At 33.0% G+C, this 20,407-nt stretch overlaps 4 protein-coding genes across 8 annotated transcripts; 2 read left to right on the top strand and 2 right to left on the bottom strand.

Moving 5' to 3' along the window:
* The first annotated feature begins 939 nt into the window (after positions 1 to 939).
* On the top strand, positions 940 to 6,111 carry LOC8279518 (ATP-dependent Clp protease proteolytic subunit 6, chloroplastic). The gene is made up of 9 exons (XM_002519031.4): positions 940 to 1,157; positions 1,239 to 1,303; positions 1,681 to 1,750; positions 2,948 to 3,149; positions 3,267 to 3,332; positions 3,780 to 3,920; positions 4,545 to 4,598; positions 5,136 to 5,228; positions 5,809 to 6,111. The coding sequence occupies exons 1-9, from the start codon at positions 1,063 to 1,065 to the stop codon at positions 5,854 to 5,856; spliced, it is 834 nt and encodes a 277-aa protein (XP_002519077.1). The 5' UTR covers positions 940 to 1,062; the 3' UTR covers positions 5,857 to 6,111.
* A 648-nt stretch (positions 6,112 to 6,759) lies between these two features.
* LOC8279519 (dehydrodolichyl diphosphate synthase complex subunit NUS1) lies at positions 6,760 to 10,912 on the bottom strand. Of its 3 annotated transcripts, XR_007215776.1 has the most exons (8): positions 10,171 to 10,912; positions 9,139 to 9,409; positions 8,930 to 8,991; positions 8,232 to 8,427; positions 8,031 to 8,127; positions 7,784 to 7,866; positions 7,160 to 7,242; positions 6,760 to 6,981 (listed from the first exon to the last, which is right to left on the bottom strand). XR_007215776.1 is itself a non-coding variant. In XM_015719170.3 (7 exons), the coding sequence occupies exons 1-7, from the start codon at positions 10,207 to 10,209 to the stop codon at positions 6,974 to 6,976; spliced, it is 756 nt and encodes a 251-aa protein (XP_015574656.2). In that variant the 5' UTR covers positions 10,210 to 10,900; the 3' UTR covers positions 6,760 to 6,973. The 3 variants fall into 3 exon arrangements, 2 of the variants coding, with proteins under 2 accessions (XP_015574656.2, XP_025013095.1); XM_015719170.3 differs by lacking the exon at positions 7,784 to 7,866 and having other exon boundaries at positions 10,171 to 10,900; XM_025157327.2 differs by lacking the exons at positions 7,784 to 7,866; positions 10,171 to 10,912 and adding an exon at positions 9,548 to 10,158.
* A 291-nt stretch (positions 10,913 to 11,203) lies between these two features.
* Positions 11,204 to 14,179, bottom strand: LOC8279520 (mediator of RNA polymerase II transcription subunit 32). Of its 3 annotated transcripts, none has more exons than XM_048373835.1 (2): positions 12,897 to 13,906; positions 11,204 to 11,679 (listed from the first exon to the last, which is right to left on the bottom strand). In XM_048373835.1, the coding sequence occupies exon 1, from the start codon at positions 13,320 to 13,322 to the stop codon at positions 12,897 to 12,899; it is 426 nt and encodes a 141-aa protein (XP_048229792.1). In that variant the 5' UTR covers positions 13,323 to 13,906; the 3' UTR covers positions 11,204 to 11,679. The 3 variants fall into 3 exon arrangements, with proteins under 3 accessions (XP_048229792.1, XP_048229793.1, XP_015574547.2); XM_048373836.1 differs by lacking the exon at positions 11,204 to 11,679 and adding an exon at positions 14,026 to 14,179 and having other exon boundaries at positions 12,772 to 13,344; XM_015719061.3 differs by lacking the exon at positions 11,204 to 11,679 and adding an exon at positions 13,929 to 14,029 and having other exon boundaries at positions 12,772 to 13,344.
* Positions 14,180 to 16,749: 2,570 nt separating this feature from the next.
* LOC8279522 lies at positions 16,750 to 18,005 on the top strand. The gene has a single exon (XM_015719075.2). It carries the CDS (start codon positions 16,992 to 16,994, stop codon positions 17,943 to 17,945), a length of 954 nt encoding a protein of 317 aa, XP_015574561.1. The 5' UTR covers positions 16,750 to 16,991; the 3' UTR covers positions 17,946 to 18,005.
* Positions 18,006 to 20,407: the final 2,402 nt, after the last annotated feature.

Raw genomic sequence — 20,407 nt, 5'->3', positions numbered from 1 at the left:
AAATCGTCCAAATTTAAAGTTCATTAAATATGATCCAAGTTCTTGAGTTCTAAATCCATATCTGAACCAAATTTATTTAATTTGACACATTAATCAATAAATTTTTTTAAAAATATCTTAATTTTTTTAAGGATATTTTTTTTTTCCAATTTTATTGAGCGATGGTCTTTTTATTTATTTTTTAGTTATTTTTTATTATTTTTACTTAAAAATAATTTTAAAAAATAAAAAATATACTAAAATGGTAAATTTAGAAGAAAAAAAAACTAAAAAACCACATCTTTAATATTTTAATATAGTAAAAATTTTAAAAATGTTATAAATTTAATAGAAAAATATAGATGTTTCTGATACTTTTTCTTAATCATTTCATTAATCTAACTACCCACGACCCATTTTATTAGAACTCATGAAGCAAAAATTTACAATTATTAGGGATATCACATACGTAACATGTAGCAATCACTCAATTTTAATTTCACTCATTTTAGTGTCGGGCATATTTTGCAAACAGCAGAGCTTAAAAGCATTGGTTTCTGCACCTGGAATGAAGCATTTTCAGTTTCCGAACAACGACCCTTCTCTTTTTGCCGGTAAACGAACAAAACATTCTTCGTATTTTCTCAACTTCTCTAGCCAAAACCATTGAAGATACAAACTAGTCACTTGTGATGGAGAAAAAAAAGTTTCTTTCTTTTTGAGTTATAAATTAGCTCAAATTCAATTGATATATGCATCTGCCACAGCTAAGCCTGCAGGTGCGAGAGACCAAATTTTGTGCTTCTTCATTAAAATCAGAAATGTCAAAATTATTCTTAAGCCTCACACTAATATTTAAGGCCCATGCCTAGGCCCTTCTTTAACTAGTTCATACCTTCTACGGTTTGTCGTTTGATGGCAGGCTGAAACCAACAAAAAGAAAAGAAAAATCTCAAATTAAGCAGCCTTTTAGCTTCAAAAGGATCAAAACTCCTTTTCCATTTTTTTTTTTCTGTTTCCACTATCCCTCGAAACCAAAAAAAACAGAAAAACTCTTTTATCTCTAAATTAAAAGCTGCAGAAATGGTAGTAGCATCAGCTATTACAGCTCCTGTTAGCTTCTCTATCTTTTCTACAAACAAAACCCTCCCTTCTGTTTCTTCATCATCATTCCACAGGTAAGTCATGGACATGATGTGAATATAAATTTTATTTGTAAATGTTTCAATTCACTGTTATATGTTTTTTAATAATTGCAGAGTCTCAGCAAGGTTTATAGTGTCCTCTTTGAATAGTAGTCCCTACCGTGATTCTTCAATTGGTGGTTAGTCGATTTATTTTACGAAATTGTACTGGAACTACCATGTCGTTTGTGATGTTACCCTTCCTTTCTTAAAAGGATTTTGTAATTGACCCAGTTTGTTTCTAATTTTTCATGCTTTAATTGGGTTAGAAGTTTCTAATTTTATGTTCTTTATGTGTATGTGTATATAAATAAGTTCACATGAAAGTTTGAAGCTTTATTTGAAAATTATCTGTTCCTTTTTCTTCTTTTTTTTTTTCTCTTGGTTTTGTTTTGGAATTGCTTTATGGCTTATCATGTGGATTTAATTACACTAATTCTTTTTAGTTGCATAGATGCGTGTAGTGGTGTTTATTATATAACTGAGTTTCCATGTGGAATTATCTTATATTCTTCAGGATTATCAAGTAGAAGAAGTGGACTTCCTCTAAGCATTGATGAGAAGAATTCTCATAGAGCTACTCAAAGGTTTATTGCTTTTGCTTTTCTTCTTTGAAGTACACTGCTTGCTTCTTAGTTTGTTTTTCCAGGATTGCATTTTTATGTAACTCTTATCCCTTAATTTTGCAAATTCTACAAAGGACGTACCTTTCAAGTAATGATTTTGCTTAGAGAGAAGGTTCTATTGTTAAGTATTGAAATATGAAAAACAAGGCCAGTTTCTCCAATTAAAGATACAAAGAATTAGGTGATGTGCTCTGCAGATCCTGATTGTTATTATTTAGATCTCCTCCTTTCTGTGCGCTACTGAAGAATTCTAAATTGTAATATAGAGGCTCAATTAGGCAGTAAATGCTGGTGCTTTAAGAAAGCTATTAAAAGCGTCAATTGGTGACCCAGAATGATAACATGAAGACACATACTATTAAATTTCTCTTTCTTAAGGGGGATAATATTGTCTATCCAATTACAGATTTTTTTGTCCTACTTGGGAACTTGCATTTGTCTCTGTAAATGAGCATATGCCCTTCCCTCTCTGTTGGGTGGTGATTATGTTTTTCATTTAACATAATATGGACTACGTGGCTTTAACTTGTTAAAAATAGCCTATCCTACAATTTTTATCAACACTTGGGTCTTTTTTGTTCTTGGTTGTATTTATTATTAAACATATATACCTCCAGTACTTTTCCATGCGTAAGGCATTGAAATTTCAATTGATAAAACTAGAATTGCAAAGCTGGAAGAGAATCTCAAAGAAAGTACCTTTCAGATCCATCCAGAACATTTTCATAGTCCTCATATGAGTTTTGTTCATCGAAAACCAATAATGGTGGTGAAAAGTGAATGAAACTATCCCATATATGATGGATCTAACACTTTGACTTGGGCACATGCTTCTCTGAGACATGCTTGCATGGACAAATTTAAAAGTCCATTGCGCGGATAGATAGAATTGACTGATTAAGCATGGTGGATATATTAATCATAATAAATTACGGAAAATACTTGGAATAAGGAAAGAGTTGCAGTGCTTTTGATGCATTCTCATTTTTCATAATGTTGCTGCCACCAGAAGTTTAATGTCTTCAGATCAAATTGTGATCTTTTTTCTATGGAAAGATCATTTTTTATTTTGTGTTTTACAAGTTCTTTATAGATTTCTACTTTTCTCGCTATTACAAAGCAGTGAACTATGAGTTTGTAACATGTTTTTTTAAATAGTTACATTACAATTGAAGCCAAAAAGGGAAATCCACCAATTATGCCTGCAGTAATGACTCCAGGAGGACCTTTGGATCTGCAATCTGTGCTATTTAGGAATCGCATAATCTTCATTGGGCAACCTATCAATTCGCAGGTGGCTCAACGTGTTATATCCCAGCTCGTCACTCTAGCGACCATCGATGAGAATTCTGATATTCTGGTGTGATTGTGTTCTTAGCTCACGACTTTTGTTGTTACTTTTGAAATCAGCTTATGGGGGCTGCTGGAACTCAATAATACAGTTTTGTGCTTATGACTCTGTCCTGAACCTTCTTAGATGTACCTGAACTGCCCTGGTGGAAGCACTTACTCTGTGTTGGCAATTTATGATTGCATGTCCTGGGTAAATTGAAAGAATTTTATTTTCTTTTCTTTTTTGTTATTTTCTTGCACCATAATTGGTTGCATTGCATTTTAGTATACTAGTGATATTGTTGTAGTACTCAAATATGCTATGAACCTCCAAGAGGCAGAAACAAGAGAACTTTAAACACTACCTTAAAACCACCTTAACTTAAATAACTGTCATCTTCCTCTTGGAAACCATCATCATCACTATTATTTGTTCAGTAATAGAGAAGTAAATGCCTCCTTTGAAAATCATGTTTATGAAAATCCTTAACTGAAGCTTGAAGCAAGTAGTCTTTAGTCATGGTCAAATAATTATCATCTTCTATTTAGTGGGTTTATATAAATTCAAATTTACATGTTTACATTTTCAATCCAAATTAATTTTTTATTCCTCTCATTCCTGTTTAATTCATATTCTGAAAACTCTTAATGTTCTCAGATAAAGCCAAAAGTTGGCACCGTATGTTTTGGAGTAGCTGCAAGCCAAGGAGCGCTGCTTCTTGCTGGTGGAGAAAAGGGAATGCGGTATGCAATGCCTAATGCGCGTATAATGATACATCAACCACAGGGTGGATGTGGGGTAATGTTGACTTCCAATTAATTCACTGCTAAGAAAGAAAAAGAAAAGTTGCTTAGGTGAAGATTAGATGATTTGAGACATCTCATTTTCCTCTTTCCTACTGGCATAAAACTATATAATAGAAATTTCTGCATTTTCAAGAATTTGTAAAGGATATCTTTCTTGTAATTGTAATTGAGCTTACATAGTACAGGTATTGCAAGTAAATACCCCTAATTCCTTTTTGTGCTTTTCATTCACCATTCTGGCACAGAGGAATACTTGATTGTAGTGTTGATCTTTGCACTCTCTCATCTTCACCCCCATCCAGTTCTTGTATGCAATGAATATACCTAACTGCTTTTTATGTAGTTTTCCTGAGTATGATGTATAAGTAAATGGTGACTTGAACAAACCATTACTGGTACTTTTATATTGTTGTTGGTTGATTAACTGTATTTTGGTATGTAACTTACTGTGAGATAATTCTATTTGCATTGCAACACTCTTGAATTATTAGGTGTCTATGATTATTGTTGATGTAACGAAAAAAGAAAAATTAGGAATGGTTCTTAACATGCTGTAAATCAAATAATCAATTTAATTTGTAGAGAAGATTGATGCGATTATGCATTATGTTTGTAGGGTCATGTGGAGGACGTGAGGCGGCAAGTAAATGAAGCAGTTCAATCTCGTCATGTCAGTTCTCTTTTTCACAGTCTCATTCAACCTTGATGAGTTACTACTGAATTGAAATTCTATGAATGAATTGTTTCTATATACTTGTTAATCTGCTTGAGATATTTGAAAACCAATGCCTTTTTTAGCTCATTTAAAGCTTTCTGCTTAATTGCCTCTGTCTGGGAAACTGAGATTCTGATCCAGAACATGTTGGACTAACTGCTCATAAAGTTTACTCTGCTTTATGGAGGACTAGTCTGTCCAGTCTACTCCCCAAGACAGTGGCATTTAAAGTTTTAATGAGTGCCCTGTTTCTTTTGTTTTCTCTTCTCTTGTATTTTTGGTTGTTTTTATCAATTATTGACACCTGTACCATGTCCTCTTTGAGATTAAATTAGTATTCCAATCCTATCCTCTTTGATTATGAGTTGGTGTGTGGTTTGCTTGTTCAAGAACATGCAAGCCATTAAATGTGTAATTTGCAGTCTCGTTCAAGAACATGCAAGCCATTAAATGTGTAATTTGCAGTCTCACTTTCCCAATACCTTGGTGCAGAAAGTTGACAGGATGTATGCTGCATTTACTGGCCAACCTCTTGAGAAAGTGCAGCAATACACTGAGAGGGATCGTTTCTTGTCTACCTCAGAGGTATGTGATATCAACTTGTTTATTTCTGAATTTGTGATGTGATGGTTCTTGTCATCAATGGAAAGCTTGATTGGTTGATCCCATCAGCCACCCTCCCCTGGGATAAAAATATTCCCGCACTTAACATCCAACAACAAGAAGAAACAAGTGCAAAACTTAGAAAGCAAATGGTCTTTATGTAATAGAAAATGCAGCTGCCCTGTTGATACAAAAAAGGCAGTCTTGTTATATGCGAAAGGGACATATTTATTTGACTAGGATTTCCAAATTGTAGGCTTCAGTTCAAATCCAAACTTGTATCTGGTAAAGGGGAGGTTCCAATTTTGCAGTTGTGAGCTGCTTGCAGCTGCAGCCATTTAAGATTTTTATTCGTGATAGATTGTCTGGAGAAAAGATGATAATATGCTGGCCAATAGTGTATTGCCTAACCCATTGGTTGACACATTAGTGAGCAATCTTATGGCTGTTTTCAATGAGCTACTTCAAATTTATTTAGCCATGTTTTGATATAGCGAAATGAATTTTAAGGTATCACATGCTAAATTACTTGGATGCTGCCACTGCTGTATTTTGCTTGCAGGCTATGGAGTTTGGGCTTATCGATGGCATCTTGGAAACAGAATACTGAACGAGGGCTTGTTCATGCTAGGTCATTAGAAATTGATGGAAGTTTAGATGCTGAATGGTTCTTTGTAGAATTGGATTTCCCTTTTGCTGATGGGAACTTATAATCATATGTTCTCTCATATTACAATTTCTTTAAAAAAGATAAAATTTGATGATTGTAGGTGGAACCCCGTTTCTCTTTTTATCTTTTTCGCCCAAAATTTTCATCCACTGAGCTAATTGCTCCTATAAGAAAAAGGGAGCTGGTTTTGTAATATATCATTGTATGTCATCGTTCATGTCTTGTTACTAGTGCTTTAATTGGAAACGATCTATTGCAGACAGGATTCTCATGCACTCTGAATGTGTACTGTTGGAATGAAATGAACCTATTTGATCTGTTTATAGTGTCTCTGCACACTTGGCTGGCATTGCTCTAGGCTGTGAAGCGTCAGCTACCCAGATTTTAAAGGAAGATTATGATGCCTGTGAGTTACAGATGGAAGGAGGATCCACTTTTTTAACTTTTCCAAATGAGGAAAGTAAAATGAGTTAGACATAGTATTTGTGAGAACTAATATGACCAAAGAAAACAATTCGCTGAGTCATTGGGTCTTGAAGATCAAATTATAGCATACTAAACAAGGTTACTTATCGGTTTTATCCATCTTTTATTAACCCTACTTGGCCCTCATTTAGATTTAAATGATCAATTGCAACAGAACTTCATATTTTCCTCCACACTGTTCGGTTTAGAGCTCGCTCTGGTCATCCCATGGCAATAACATGCAAGTAGCTACTTATATGTACCCAAGCAAAAATCTCACAAAAGTTGGCCGGATTTAAGCGTCAGCCGCATGCCAAATTTCAAATGAGGCAACAGATGAATAAAGAAAAAAAATGGAAGCATCGAGCAAGAGAGATATATAGCAATAGGTGATAACAGAGGCTTGATTATATTTAATTCAGCTGAATATTATGCATAATATAACCTGCTTCATTGAAGTGATTATAGTGTATGAGTTTGAATAAGCATGCTTACTTATATAATTGTAATCAACAGATAGAAATCTATCCTAAGGACCTTTCCCCTCTGGACCAATCATCCAATACAATAATCTCCCGAAAGTTAGCCAGACTCATTTACCTGTAAAAAAACGATACTAGTCAGCAAGTAAACTTTGAACACAATGACCATTTAAGTTCACAGATTGCTACGAACATAGCAATTTACTATTTCATGTATCTATTCTTCCACAGGGCTTAATCACAAATTCGCCGACAATCTCCAAAATAAATCACTTTCCAGTGGAAGAAAATCTTACCATACTTTTGGCACACCGTTGTGAACTTGTAAATGGCTTTTATTAGGGAACCATATCTCATGGATTTCAGTGGCCCCATATGCCTGTGACGCAAAATTAGAAAAGGAAAAAAAAAAAATTATACACGATTTAGGCCAAAAAAGAAAAGCAAACTTTTGCAACTACATAACAGTGAAGTCACCGAGCATGTTATAAAGAAAGAAGAGTTAAATGTTAGGTTTCATGCTCATTTCATCAAAATTGGAGACGTCCAAGTACAATCAATTTCTGAAAAACTAGACGCAACATTCGCAAAAGAAGGAAACAGCCGTTTTCAGATTCTCCGTAATCTTTGCAAAAAATAAGGCTTCTAATCCTTCAGGGATCACACATCCTTATTCTCTCTATGCATGCATATGATGAGGTTAAAGTGCCAAGATAAGAAAAGTGACTAACCAATCAGCAAGTTTTAAATTTGAACACAAATGAACAAAAAAGAAAAACCAACTATTGAGTTTCAACTATCAAACCCTATCAATGCTATAAATCAACAATTATGATTAAGTTGATAACACAACTAAACATACTTTACATTGAGTATAACTTTGATCTTAGTTAATAGTTTCATGGGGCCATCCAACTTACAATGTCCACAAATAGCAAACGAGGGACATCAACATATGAAGACCACATTTAGCACTCTGTACTATCTTCCAACAGATCAACAGCTGACATTCACATTAAAGATTAAGTTCAAGGTTGAAGCCTAAAACCTGAAGTATTTCCAGTATAATTTAAAACAGTTACAAAACATGGACCTTTCCAGCCAAATGGAATAACAGGGACAATTAATGTAACTAACTCTGTCGCCCCTTTAAGTGAGAGCACTTACACTATCTCGGTATACCGAATTCTCCATGCTGGGAATCCTAGGTGGCATCTTACAGGTCCATAAACTAATAGCAGGTCAGGATCTGTTCCTTTATAACCTGACAATATAAAAACACCAATTTCCAAGTGTATGTGAGATTTAAAAAATTGAATAGAATTCAATTTCTTAACCCATTCTACAGATCCAAGGAAATTAACAAACCTAAAGTTCTTAATGCCTCATCCATGTGAGCCTCTGTAATGACTTCTTCCTGTCCTATATTGGTTTTAGCTGACTTCATATAATTCATAAAGAGCAGGTTAGCAGCCTTGGCTATTGCTTCCTTTCCATCAGAGACAGAGGCAAATTCCAGAGTCATATGTTTGTGGTCCAATGGCAAATCTTTTTCAACTGCTTCCTGCAAAACCAAAGGATAAGTCGAGTGAGAATTTGCCATTGTTGCTTGCATTCCAAGGGTAACTGCACATTGGAAATCTTATTATGGAATTTCTATAATTTTTGTTATAGCATAATAAACCAACATGGACAGATTTCTTAAGTACATTTTGAACTAGTAAACTTAGGTATATCTAGAAGAATATATAAGAATAATTAACTATAGATACATAAAAATATTATGCGTATAAAATCTCTGTCATCCCCACTCAAGTAAATTAAATTACTTCTTTGATCAACAAGAATCACTTTGCCACATTGTTACCAAATTACAATTCAAATTAAGCTTCTACAGTGAGAAAATTAGTCTACCAATATACTATAATTGAAAAGCCTAGGGGGGCAGCCTGCTCACAATCACGAACCACCAGTCAACCAAACAGCGTTAGTACAGTGTAAAACTATCCATGAATGCCAAAAAATGAAAACAAAAGTGAGACTATGATATAGATTGTAGATACTACCTCTAATTGTATTGCATTAGGCAACCTTTCTATAATGAATTTCTTGGACTTCTTGAGAACTCCTAGAAAAGAAGAGAAAATGGAAGTTCAAGAACAAAATATTGTAGATTTAACGAGTTTGATAAACTTTACTATTTGTTTACAAGCTATGGTAAAATTATGTGCAATACTAAAAGAAGGCTCCTCTTTGTGTTTATCGATATCTTTACCTTCTGAATCATAGAGGCATAGATGCTTCACACCAATAGCCTCCAACCATTGCAAAAGCTGAAGAACTTCAGAAATTTGGTAAGCATCTTCACTTTCTACCACGATGGCAAGGTAACGGAGCTTACCAACATCAAGGGTTTTGTAGCGATTTAGTAGTCCATTAGAGATTAGATAGCTTTCAGTCACTTGGGCTATTCCAGCTCCAAGGTACCATAAGCTGACAAGAAGATGTACAAAATGCCACAGAAGTCGAAGACCAAGATCACCAATCTGCACAGATCTTAATAACATTATATCCAATTTAGCTCACAAAAGCATATGACCAATCTCGTTACAAGGCAAACAGATTGAAAATAAAATGAGAGGAAGTGGACACAGGGAAAAGGGAGCAAGGAATGGAGTGTATACCATCCTACAAATTCAATGTCACAGCAAAACTATTTTCTAAGCAGCCTGCATATATGTCAGGCACAGTACGGTTGATTGTCAATCTGCAATCCAACAATTGTCCCTCTTGACTAATGTGGGCTTGTGGTCGACTGTCTACTTCTTATTTCTCTATGATCATTCCTCTATAAATATAGCTAGTTGGTAATCCTTATTCCATGTCCAACACCACCGGTACTTAGCAGCAGTGAGTAAATCGGCTTAGCTTTAATTAACTCTGACGAAATGTGTGTTTTGGATTATTATTGCATATGGTAATGAAAGTATAATTGAGTTCAAAGATAAAAAGAGCATGAGAAAGAAAAAAAAAAATTAGTTCGAGAGTGTCAATGGTAGTGGTTAAGAAATTCAGGAAAAGAAACCAATCAACCATGTATTATTATCCCCAAGAACTAACACAACTTTATGCAGTCACTCCATTGTTTTCACCAGAAAAAACTATGTTGTATCCACTTATCAGGACTCTAATATTCCCTCTTGAGATTAGCTAACTCATACAAAAGCAAAATACGTTTTCCAAACAAACAGTAATCCGGGAAAAAAAAAAAAAAACAGAAAATTTAAAAGAATGTGGCGAAAGGAACCTGATTAGTCCAATACTGAACTTCAACTTTGAAATCCATTATTATACCAGAAGCATAAAATCAACAAAGAACGATCAAATTGAAACTATTTGGCAGGCAAAAGGCATGCAAGAATCAAATTATAGTGAAAGGAATTAAGATTAGCAATATATCTAGATGGTCAATGAAATTATCAAGGGCAAATCAAGAATATAAAATTCTCGACGAGAGCCAAAGAAAAAGTACAAAAAGGAAGGCGTTTTTTTGCTGAATATTGAAGGAGCGGAGAAACCCAGATAACTGAAACTGATAAAGGCCAAGAAGAGGAGTAAATTTCATGTAATTTAAAAAGAAAGAGAGAACAGTAATTTGCCAAAGTGAAAGAGATTGGCGCTTTATTCGTTTTTCTTATATATTGGTTTTTTACCAGTTGGGTTTAGGTGTTTTTATTTTGGAGAGACTACTGTCCTCGTGGCTTTGAAATGGAGACAGTTCCTAACTTTCGACGTAAACTGCAGAATCTATGGAAGAGTCTTCTTCTTACATGCCAACTGCCGCCTCTTATGTATATGCCTGCCCACTTCTAACTTTGGTATTAAAATGTAACCAAATATTAAATATTAATTCATATTTTTATTTATAAAAGTCGAATCTCTTTATTTATTAACTATTAGTTATGTCACTTTCTAATTCTCTTTTTTTTTTTTTTTTTTTTTTTTTGTTTATTAAGCTACATAAAAATGCATGGAGTAAAATATACTCACACTATAGATTAAGCAATATTTATTTTCTGTTTTTTAAAAAAAACTATGTATGCTAGGAAAAAAAGAACAAAAAATCTCAGTGACGGGTGGGTTATACTTGCAGAAAAAATCCCTTAATTTTCAGGCTTAGGAATGATAAATCATAATACCATAAACCTGTAACTAAATAAAAATCTATAGAATAGAAGAGAGGGAGAGTGACCCTAATTCAATTACATCCAAGCGATCTTAATAAATAAATGCGTACCACTACTCTTAAAAATGAGACATATCTAAGCGCAAAAACACCATGCCAACTAATCTCAACTTTCAACATATAAAAGATAGTTGCGCAAAAGCAAATTCAGTCAGGACTAACATCGCCATTAAGCTTTTTTAAGTGCTGTACTATAATAAGCAACCTAGCAGGGAAGGCATCCAAATTCTACAACAAGGCTTACTTCCTACAACGTTTAGGTCCAACACCTCAGGAAAAAAAAAAATTTAAATGGGTAGGCATGGTTGATTTTGCAAGTTAAACAAGAACATGAGATGCATCCTGTTTAATCACTGTGCCCCTGCCCCTTGGTCGAGCATTCCGTTTCTGCAGCTCTCCCACAAAATCAACAGCATTCCCCACAGTTGGAAGCAACAACAAAAAGGACAGGACCTCCAATTATAGATACTGAACCTCGTTACTCATTACTCATTACTCCTTAATCATTGAAGTGAGTATTCCATTTGTATCCACATGCATTCCTTCATTGAATATGAAATCCTTCTTTCCCTGCATTTCATAGAAAAGACCAAACGCTGTAGCCAAAAACCGTGATGGACCAAAAGGGGCGTCTGTCATGTCAATCTTTCTGATGTAACACTTATAATAAGACCAGTAATACTAGAGTTGCTTATGTTTAAGACTGATTTTGAACTTTGATAGCCTTATCTTGAAATAAGAAATTCAACATGTGCTCTGATTTTCATTTTCACTAGATAACGTAATATGGCTAGGAAAATATATGAATTATAGTTACTAATTTCTAACTCATAAACAATTGAAAACAAACTAGTTTCTAACTGATTAACAGAGAAACAAACATGTTAAAGAGAAAAGCAAAATCAAAAAGTATTGGCACACAGGATCACAACTTAAGCATATTTGAATTTGGCTTTGAAGAAATTTGAACAGATTATAGTTTATGAACTTCAAATTCTTAGTTTGTTGCAATTTGTAAGATCATGGAATAAGCATCTAGAACTGAAATCAGTAATTGTCAAAATCTCATGCAGGCATGACTATTAGGTCAATTGTAATGTGATAAGATTTTCTATGCAGGAGAAATTTAATATCGTGTTGTTTTGATATTTAGGTGGCAGATGAGAAAAAAATAAAGGAGAGCAGAGGGACAAGAGAAAATCTGTCTTTTCGTTTTTCTGTAAGGGATAGTAAAACAAAAGATGAGAAGGTGAATAGTCAGTTAAAGTCCAAACCCACCTGTAAAAATCTGATCAAAGCGCACCTATTAGAAAAAGTTCCAAAGGATCAAAGAAGATTAGCATTTCCCCATGTTTCTCATTCTTATCTTTATAAGTTTCAAACCATACAATGGAGAAAAATTTTCCTTTTTAAAATCCCTTCCATTCTTCCCTTTCTTTCCAGCAAAAGATTGGAGAAGAATTCTTCTTTCCCCTTACCCCAGCATCTATTGACTAATTGGTACGTGCTATACTGTCAGACAAAGTAAAGAATGCTACTAGAAGATTTCAGATGTAGAAACATATACATCAGATAAGTTTCCATAGATGCATTTACAGTTCTCAAAGATTGATTTAAACTTTAAGGGTAGCAGCATAAAAAAAATATCACTGGATAAAGGAATAAACAATCTCCAAAGCACTATTGCCATTAGTTAATATCCCAATTCTTTTCCATCAATTCATTTAATCAGGCAAGTGCCAGAATAACATAAACACGAATGCCTACTTTGCTAAAGGCAGCAATACCTATTGGGTCGCATCTTCAGAAAACCGAGCATCAAAAGGAGCAGAAGGATGAGCATGCCCAAAACCACTAGCTGCTCCGGAACCCTGCTGCAACTCAATAACAAGCCATCGCACAGCTTTACTCATCTGTTCTAGCCGAACAGCACTAATAGGTGGCAGACCAGTTGTTGACTTCCCAGTCATAGAACCAGTGGCCTCATCAACTAAGCACTCAGATCCAATCCTTTGCTTCACTGACTCCACAAACTCCTCAGCTTGATCACATGCTACCCTAAACAACTCCCACTTCTGCTTGAAATTTTCTAATGCAGCATCTGTTGATGCTGTTTTTTGTGCACCAGCTACCTCTTTGGCTTCAAGTACATTAGCTGCTGCAGCTACAAATTCTTGATATGCGTTGTTTAAAGAGTCTACGATACTGTCCATTACAAACCCACCACTCGTGCTTCTATTCCACCGAAAAAAACTGTTAACAAATGACAGTAACCGCAAGAACAGAGATCCAATGATGCGCACCAAAGTAAAAGATGCTTAAAAAAAGAAGCGCATTCACGTGAGACATGTCATGGCTCCAAACTGAACAAAGTAACAAAAATCCCCAATTTAAATCTCCAAATTCAAAACAAGATTATTCCCCTTTATTCAAAACTTTCAGGTTCAAACCAAAAAGTGGAAAGAAAAGAAAATGATTCAGTCTTCAAAGCGTTTAATCTATGGAATCATTTAGCAGAATTCTTGCAAAATCATGTCAATTTTGAGACGATTTCACTTTTTTTTTTTTTAAATGCCTTCCTTATTCAAAAATAAATTTAAGCAACTAAGTATTTTTCCACAGTTTGAGAGTTCAACTAAATAGAATTGAATTGCATTAATTCTTGCAATGTGAGAGTTCAAAAGTAAAATCAGGACTATAAGAATTCGCAAACAAAATCAGAAAGTAACAACTAATGAGTTAAGATAAGCAAGCAAAAGCTATCGAAAAAAAACATTGAAGTAAAATAATTTCAATAAACAAGAGGCTAAATACAAAACCTAGAAATTGCCTAAAGCAGCAAACGTTGGCACAGCAAAAAGCTAGTTTCCACTGAAAAGAATATCAGAAGAAAGAAGGTGAAGGAGAGAGACAAACCTCGATTTTCGACGGATTTATTATTTAATTCAGTTTCTCCGTCTGCAGCATGTTTTTAAAAACTTTGGGCCTCCACTCATTTTCTGTTTAAGTTTGCTAATCACAGATTAGGCCTTCGAGCTTAAACTGATATCAGGCTGGTCCGTTCTCATGCTTTTGCCTTGGGCCGCTGTGCTGCTTTCTCCATTTTATTTTAACTTTACCAGTATTAAATAAAACAAAAATTGAAAAATACTTTAAAATTAATAAAAAAAATATCATTTTTATTATATTTTTTTAAAAATACTGTTTTTCTAGTTTTTTTATTTTAAGAAAACAGTATAATTTTTTAATAATTTTTTATTTTAAAATTATTTCTTAGTTATTATTTAGTTATAAAAAAAAAACAACCAAAACCTTAATTTTGAGAAATACAATTAAAAAACCGTAGTTTTATATTTTGTATAGTAAAGATAAAAAAAATACTTAACACCGTAAATTTAATATAAAAATAAAAAAATATGGATATTTTTATTATTTTTCTATTAACATGCATATTTAAATTTCTAAATTTGTATTAATTAATTAATTTAATATTTTAAATCTTATTTAGTTTAATAGATATTAAAATATTTTTAAATTTTAATTTGATTAAAATATACATCTAAATTTACTTTTTGGTAATATTTAAACACTCTTATATAATATTTAAAGACGTATAAAATAAAAAATATATCAAAATATCATTAAAAATATCAAATATTTATTAAATTATATCAAAAATTAAAATGATCAAAATTTATAAAAATAAATATGCATTTTAGCTCAAATTAAAGAAATACTCCATAAAACTTGAAAATACAACTATATGAAAATGGCTAGTTCTAATAAGATTTCAAACTCAAATTGGCTCTTCGAGTCCCAAATTTAAATTTAACCTAAAAGTAATTCTCTTTAAAATCGCTTCAATCATAATTTGATATTTATATAATTTTACATTTAGTATTAAGTAGATAGATACTAAAATACTGTAAAAATGTGATAAAAATTTATTTTAAGGAAAATATATTTTAATATTAATCAGGGTCTAATTTTATAATAAGTATTTCAAAAATTTTCAAAAACACCAAATCGATGTGGAGGAGTTGCACTCTTAAAATTATTGAGGAATTGAACAATGAGATGAAAAAAGAACAATAAAGTGTCAACTTGTGAATAACTTTATCAACTAATAAAGAAATTGATAAATTTCGGGTTTTTTTTTTTAAAATTCAAATCGGTTTTTTTCCTGCAACAAACTATGAAAGGATTTGACTGTTTTGTTATTAGTGATAGAGTTTACTCAACCTCCTTGGTATGAAAATAAAAATAAACTAAAACAAGCTGCAATACTCTTAATTTGTGTGTATGAAACAGACAGGCCATACAATTAAGGTCTTACTAAGTGATTACACAGTCATTCCTTGCATTAAAGAAAGGTTAATTAGGATTCTCATTGTAATCATGAAAAATCAACTAATCTCAAGTTTTCATGTCCAATTCCACTCCCTCAGTCTCATTTTTGTTCAATCTATATATATTCATTTAATTCTTGCCCCTTTCCAACACCGAACTTTTCTTCATTTCCTTCTTGGTCATAACTAATATTAACTTCTTATGGTAATTCAAGTTCCACTCAAAAATTTTCTTTACAGAGAATAATGATGAATTAAAATTTTGACCAACACCCACCAATTAGTTTGGATGAACACAGGGATCGGTGTGGCGCTCAGTGAGACGGATATACATGCAGGACATGTTCATGCTAGAAATGTTCTAGCTACTGAAGAAGAAGATCTGCTTCAGGCAGGCTGTCCATATTTGCAGCAGACAACAGCTACCAATGTTGTGTTTTTTAGTATGATAATCCCTTTTTCATCCACATTGAAAATTCTTTTTTTTTTTAGTTACGAATAAGAAGAGATTACTCAAATTGAGATATGGACCTACGGTCAGGCTAATTTTTGGGGTACAACGGCACTGAGAATTGTGATTCTAGCTCTTTAGATATTAGAAATTGAGGCCTTACCTACTAACTTGCATACTATCTCTACTTTTTTTAATGTAAAAAAAAAAAAAAAAGCTTCATTACAGTCCATGATTAATTTGATGTTAATTTCCAAATATTGAGAGTCAGATTTCATAAAGACAAAACATATATACCAATGCGTTCTAATAAGTTAAGGAAGATCATAACCATTTAATTTTTGACTTGGTACGAGGCTATTTATTTATTTATTGTCTGGGGGGTGTATGATTTAGGGCTTTTATGTGCAGGGTCACACATGTTTGCCTGCTTTTGGACACTATATGGAATTCTAAGATATTTTTACAACCTTCTTCCTGGAAACTCTTTTTTCCTTTTTTCTTTTTCTATCATTGGTAAGAGATTGAAAAATAAACAGAGATAGACTAGAGAGATAAGACTCTTATCCCTCAATTAGTTACTACTCCCGATCAACAACTTTCTGGAAAATCGAATCAGTTTTATTTCTTGAACCTTAAATCACGTTCTCTGCCCTTTTGATCCTGATGCTCCATTTTCATCAAGCGGTCAAAAACCGAAATACATGCATCAGAACTAGACATGCACACACTGTATTCGTAGCCTAAGAGACGCAATTTACAATCCGGAAGAATAACAGAGAGAGAGAGAGACCCAGGCGGGTAGAGCAAACAGTAACATATACAACAGGAACAGTTCCTCCTTTTTTTCTTTCAAAAAATTTGAAAGAGAACTCTAATCCATCCCAAATTCCTATATATTCTCTGTTTCAGATCTAATAAAGTCCATTTCTGTTGTGTGTCCTCTTTCAAACCTATCTCTCAATTTTCATCTCCTCCGTTAACCCAAATACCCATTCTTTTCTTTTTACCTTTTCTCCCTCCTCCTTCTCCCATTATTCTTCCCCACCAAAACCCTAACTCTCTCTCTCTCTGCTGCTACCATGAAGAATCACGAACTCAATGACCAAGAAATCTCAACAAAGAAAAAAAACGCCGCAACGAAAAGAAGACATGACAATATTGTTAACAATAACAATAACAATGATCAAGAAGCCGATGACAAAGATTTCCTTACTCTTTCTTTAACTTGGGGCGAACCAAAACCACCCAAAAGAACTACTCCTAATACAAATAATACCCAGCATCAACATCAGTTCCCACCACTAATCTTACCTCCACATCAAGTTTTCCAAAACCCATCTCCACAGCAAACCCTAACCAATTCTTCACACCCATTATTCACACCACCAGTGTTACCGATATCAGCATCTAATAATCTTGACCCATATAACAATGCTGCTTCTAGTAGTACTGCTACTGCTGCTGCTGCTGCTAATGTTGGTCCTTCTCGTGCTCCTCCACGTGCCCGCCGCAACCCTACACAAACACCCCGTGATCATGGTAAGAGTGAAAACATTCTTGCACCATTCCCTTGGGCAACAAATCATCGAGCCAGAGTGCATAATCTCGATTACTTGTTGTCAAGAAAGATTGATAATGTTACTGGATTGGTTCAGTGCAAAAGATGTGAGAAACAATATGAGTTAGGGTTTAATCTAAGAGAAAAGTTTGTCGAGGTGGGTACATTTATTGCTGAAAATAAGAATTCAATGCATGATAGAGCTCCTGGTGTTTGGATGACTCCTGCTCTACCAACTTGCAAGTATTGTGATCAAGAAAATAGTGTAAAGCCAGTGATTTGTGATAAGAAGAAAGGGATCAATTGGTTGTTTTTGCTATTGGGTCAGATGCTTGGATGCTGCACTCTTGAACAACTCAAGTATTTTTGCAAGCATACAAAGAATCATCGCACGGGGGCTAAAGATCGTGTTCTTTATCTTACTTATCTTGGTTTATGTAAACAGCTTGATCCTAATGGTCCCTTTGATCGCTGATTGAAGAGGTAGGGCAAAATGTGTTTGGTTTGGATTGTTGATTTTGAACTTTTTTGTTGGTGTGAAATAGGCTGTTCATTGCAGTATATGCATTTAGTAGTAGTTCAAGGGATATTTTCAATGGCATTTGTTTGGATATTAATTGTTTAGGTTTTTAATGTTTGAGCTAGATATGCAATCTGGAAGGAAATTCTATAATTTCAAACTTCTGATTTCTTGTTTGTTTGCATGCGAGTTTTCTCTTTATGTGTTGTAATGGGAATTAAACATGGCATCTTGATTGTTTAATTAATAATTAGTTTTATTTTTATATGAAGTTATGACTAATGAAACAGTGTTATGAATTTTGGCAGATAGTCTTTTTAAATAAAAGATTTTATATCCTTTTCTCTGAGAAAGCTTTTAGACCATTTTTTTTAGGAAACTTTATGAAGAAGAAGTCCAGGTGTTTGTTGTTTTTCCAGAACTACGTACTTTGATTCTTATAGCTTTTGAAAATGTTCTCTTTTATTTTCTTTTGTACTCATTTTAACGGAAAGTTTTTGTACGTTTTCTCAGGAAAAAACCTATGCTTGAAATGTTTGGGCAGTAATATGTATATACTTAGCCGCTCAACTTTATAAGTGTAGTAGCATGGAAGATAGCATTATAGCATATCAGGAAGCTCCTATAAGTGATTGCCTTGACAAAGCCCTTTGTAGTAGTTGTGCAATTCTTTCACGAGACAGCTTGAAATGAAATGCGGGTTTAGCTCTTTTTTTCTCTTCTTTTCTTTTTTTCCATTGTAAGAGCGATTTGCATCTGAATCCTATGTAATGCAATGCAAGTCATTGATCTAGGATTGGAGGAATCAGATTTCTCTTTATAATGGAAGGAATCGCAAGTCATTAGCTCAGTTCTTTTTTTTTTTTTTCTCTTTGATCCATGTCGCTCAGGTGAATCCAAAACCATATATATATATAAACCCTAATTAATGGAAATATTCCTCTTATAGATATGAGTTTTTTTTTTAAATCTTCCTGGTTCCATAGTTTAATGGAGCATCAGCAAAAAGAGAAAGGTGTGGTCCAAGTTAAGTTTGTCCAAATCAAGTAACTCTACTCCGTAGTATGGATCCGATTGTAATGGCTTTGCCGTGTCCACGACCCGAGGTAATGGGTCCTCTACTTTTAAAACCTCCTTTGCCTGCCTCTAAAGCAGCCATCATTTGTTGATTCCGTTACTTATACTTTAAGTCTATCAAAATATGCAATGCGACAAAATGAACATGTCACATACTCCTATGTCATACATACATTGTAACTTTGCTTTCATGCTGGACTTGCGACATGCATCAGAGATAATAGGCATCATCCCCATTTTGTCTTAAATAAAAAAAAATAATAATATAGATATTCTATTAATAAACATAAAAATATATATCTTAATATAAATAATAAATTTAAATATTAAACATTAAGAATTCTTTACCTAATCTCACAAAACTGCCAAAATGACTTTACTTGTATAAAAATTAATTAACAGATTATCAACTGCTAATAAAATATTTTTCTTTTAAAAAATAATTTATAATTATTATTATTTGTCAAATAGCTATCAATCAATTATTATTGAAAGAAATATTAAAATTACTTTTGATATAAATTTAAAATATACAGATTCTAAAATGTAGATCTTTCAATAATTTTTTATTAGAAGATAATTGATATTTTTTATTTTTTATTGATAAAAAGTGATAATTTTATTAAAATATTTCAAACGCGATCACAATAGAAATTTTATAAAACTTTTGTATATAATCTAGTTAACAATAATAAATAAATTACTTTTTAGAAAAGAATAATTATCCACAAAATAAATGGTAAAAACTAACCGAGAAAAGTTAGATTGGAAACATAATTAATTTATGGGTTCAGGTTCTATACCTGGACCAGGGGAACCATAATTCAACTATCAGTACAGGTTTTAACAATTAATTTTTAAATATTTTATTCAAACCGGCCAAAAATGAGATACAATTGAAAGTAGGACTAGTGAAATAAAAACCAAAACTAGAACGGATCAATTTCAAAATTAAAGCTAAAATGGTTGATTACAAACTGATTCCAAACTAAAATTAGACCTCAGTTCATTATAATGCAGCGTAAGAAAAATTTAGATTTTTTTTTTATTTTTGTAATAATTCTCGTAAATGGTGATTAAACCTAAATTCAGGAAATTAAGAAATGATCATAAAAAATGTCACTAATTTTCTTTAATTTTCAATTATAATGATATTTCAAATAAATAGTTATATCATGAGAATCATCCAGTCATTAGCTTGTCGACTAAAAATGCCTTCTAGATCGCATTGCTTTGCCAGATAAAATTTCAAGGTGTTGGCTACATGTTACTAATGTAAATTTTCTTTTTTCTAAATTTTAAAATTAAGATAAAACAATGAAAAAATAAAAGGGTCACTT

This window comes from Ricinus communis, chromosome 5 (genome assembly GCF_019578655.1).
Source record: "Ricinus communis isolate WT05 ecotype wild-type chromosome 5, ASM1957865v1, whole genome shotgun sequence".
Taxonomy (NCBI): Eukaryota; Viridiplantae; Streptophyta; class Magnoliopsida; order Malpighiales; family Euphorbiaceae; genus Ricinus; species Ricinus communis.
This window is presented reverse-complemented; position numbering and strand designations above follow the sequence as displayed.

Coding starts and splice junctions, on each gene's coding strand:
- LOC8279518 (XM_002519031.4), top strand. CDS start 1,063: ATGGTAGTAGCATCAGCTATTACAGCTCCTGTTAGCTTCTCTATCTTT. Junction 3,150..3,266: donor ATGAGAATTCTGATATTCTG/GTGTGATTGTGT, acceptor GAACCTTCTTAG/ATGTACCTGAACTGCCCTGG. Junction 3,921..4,544: donor AACCACAGGGTGGATGTGGG/GTAATGTTGACT, acceptor TTATGTTTGTAG/GGTCATGTGGAGGACGTGAG.
- LOC8279519 (XM_015719170.3), bottom strand. CDS start 10,209: ATGGATTTCAAAGTTGAAGTTCAGTATTGGACTAATCAG. Junction 9,410..10,170: donor TTCAGTATTGGACTAATCAG/GTTCCTTTCGCC, acceptor AGATCTGTGCAG/ATTGGTGATCTTGGTCTTCG. Junction 8,428..8,929: donor CTAATGCAATACAATTAGAG/GTAGTATCTACA, acceptor TTGGTTTTGCAG/GAAGCAGTTGAAAAAGATTT.
- LOC8279520 (XM_048373836.1), bottom strand. CDS start 13,322: ATGGACAGTATCGTAGACTCTTTAAACAACGCATATCAAGAATTTGTA.
- LOC8279522 (XM_015719075.2), top strand. CDS start 16,992: ATGAAGAATCACGAACTCAATGACCAAGAAATCTCAACAAAGAAAAAA.